The sequence below is a fragment of the Aplysia californica genome, unplaced genomic scaffold (assembly GCF_000002075.1).
Source record: "Aplysia californica isolate F4 #8 unplaced genomic scaffold, AplCal3.0 scaffold00099, whole genome shotgun sequence".
In the NCBI taxonomy this organism is placed as follows: Eukaryota; Metazoa; Mollusca; class Gastropoda; order Aplysiida; family Aplysiidae; genus Aplysia; species Aplysia californica.
In genome coordinates, this window is record NW_004797369.1 from 212,830 (window position 1) to 214,008 (window position 1,179).

General features: G+C 44.9%; 1 protein-coding gene across 1 annotated transcript in view; it reads left to right on the forward strand.

Moving 5' to 3' along the window:
- Positions 1 to 85: 85 nt before the first annotated feature.
- LOC101858619 overlaps positions 86 to 1,179 on the forward strand; it is a gene marked incomplete at its 3' end in the record, with an annotated part of 2,675 nt that continues 1,581 nt past the window's right edge. Inside the window, 1 exon segment of the mRNA XM_013080780.1 lies at positions 86 to 234. Coding sequence (XP_012936234.1) covers positions 153 to 234 — 82 coding nt within the window.

Below are 1,179 nucleotides of genomic sequence, written 5' to 3' on the forward strand. Positions count from 1 at the left end.
CCCTCTCAACAGGCCTGCCTGTCAACCAACCCACTGAATTAGTTCATAAATATTATTCTTTTACCGCTCCCCCCAACAGAGATACACAGCGGACGGTTTCATCGTCGGAGAAACGAACCCAGAACCTTTAGGCCTGGGTCCACCCCCACAACATGTTGCTTAGCAACGCAGCCTGTGTTTTGCTGGCGTCGGTCTTTTTCTTCCACGCGAGCTGCGGGAAAAAGATTGTCAATAGTGAGTTGCCTCTTTGGCTTTTCTTTGTTAGTATTTCCTTCTTTCTTTTCTTTCTTTCTTTTCCCTTTTCTGCCTTCTGGCTTCTGTGGTCTAGAATGTACGCCCATAATGTATAATTTATTCACTTGAGTTATTTTGATTGTATGAATCTGTTTGCTTTAGGTTCTAAGTCTGGTAAATATCACGTTTTCTTTTTTTAAGAGGCAGGACCTGCAAAATTAAAGTCGACAACCGATACAAATAAGCAAAATGTCGGTGTGTGTGCGTGTGTGTGTGTGTGTGTGCGTGTGTGTGTGTGTGCGTGTGTGTGTGTGTGTGTGTGTGTGTGTGTGTGTATGCGTATGTGTGTTTGTGTGCTTTTGTGTCTTCATGATGCCATGTTTTTACGTATGCTTATACATCACTTTCTACTATTTTTCAAACAAGCGCATTGGTGTAGTGTGCGCGTAAATTAAACCACTTCAGTAAAGCAACTCCAAAGGATTTCTGAGCGCCGAGATCTGACCGTCTGATGTAAATGAAAAAGGCTTAAGTTGCATCCCCCAGGATTTTCGCCTGACTCTGTGGGACCAACACCGCCGGACTCACATTCCTGCTGGACGTGCAGGTATCGAAGGTCTGCAGCATGCGAGGTCGGAAGCTATCAGTGTTGCTCCGTTGTCCGATGCTCTCACTGAGAGGGGAGACAATCTGAGGTGATCTCACTTGATCCTGTAATCGTCCGCAGTTTCGTCATACTCGCGGAAATGAACGGGTGATATCTGGAAAGATCTGGTATCCCTGTCATTTTTTTTCTGCCCAGCTCACTCTTTTATATTATATTATCTTTCTTTGTCTGTCTGCTTGTCTTTATCTCTCCGTCTGTCTGTTTGTCGGTCTCTCTGTCTCTCTGCCTCTCTCTGTATCTCTCTCTCTTTCTCTCTCTCTCTCTCTCTCTCTCTCTCT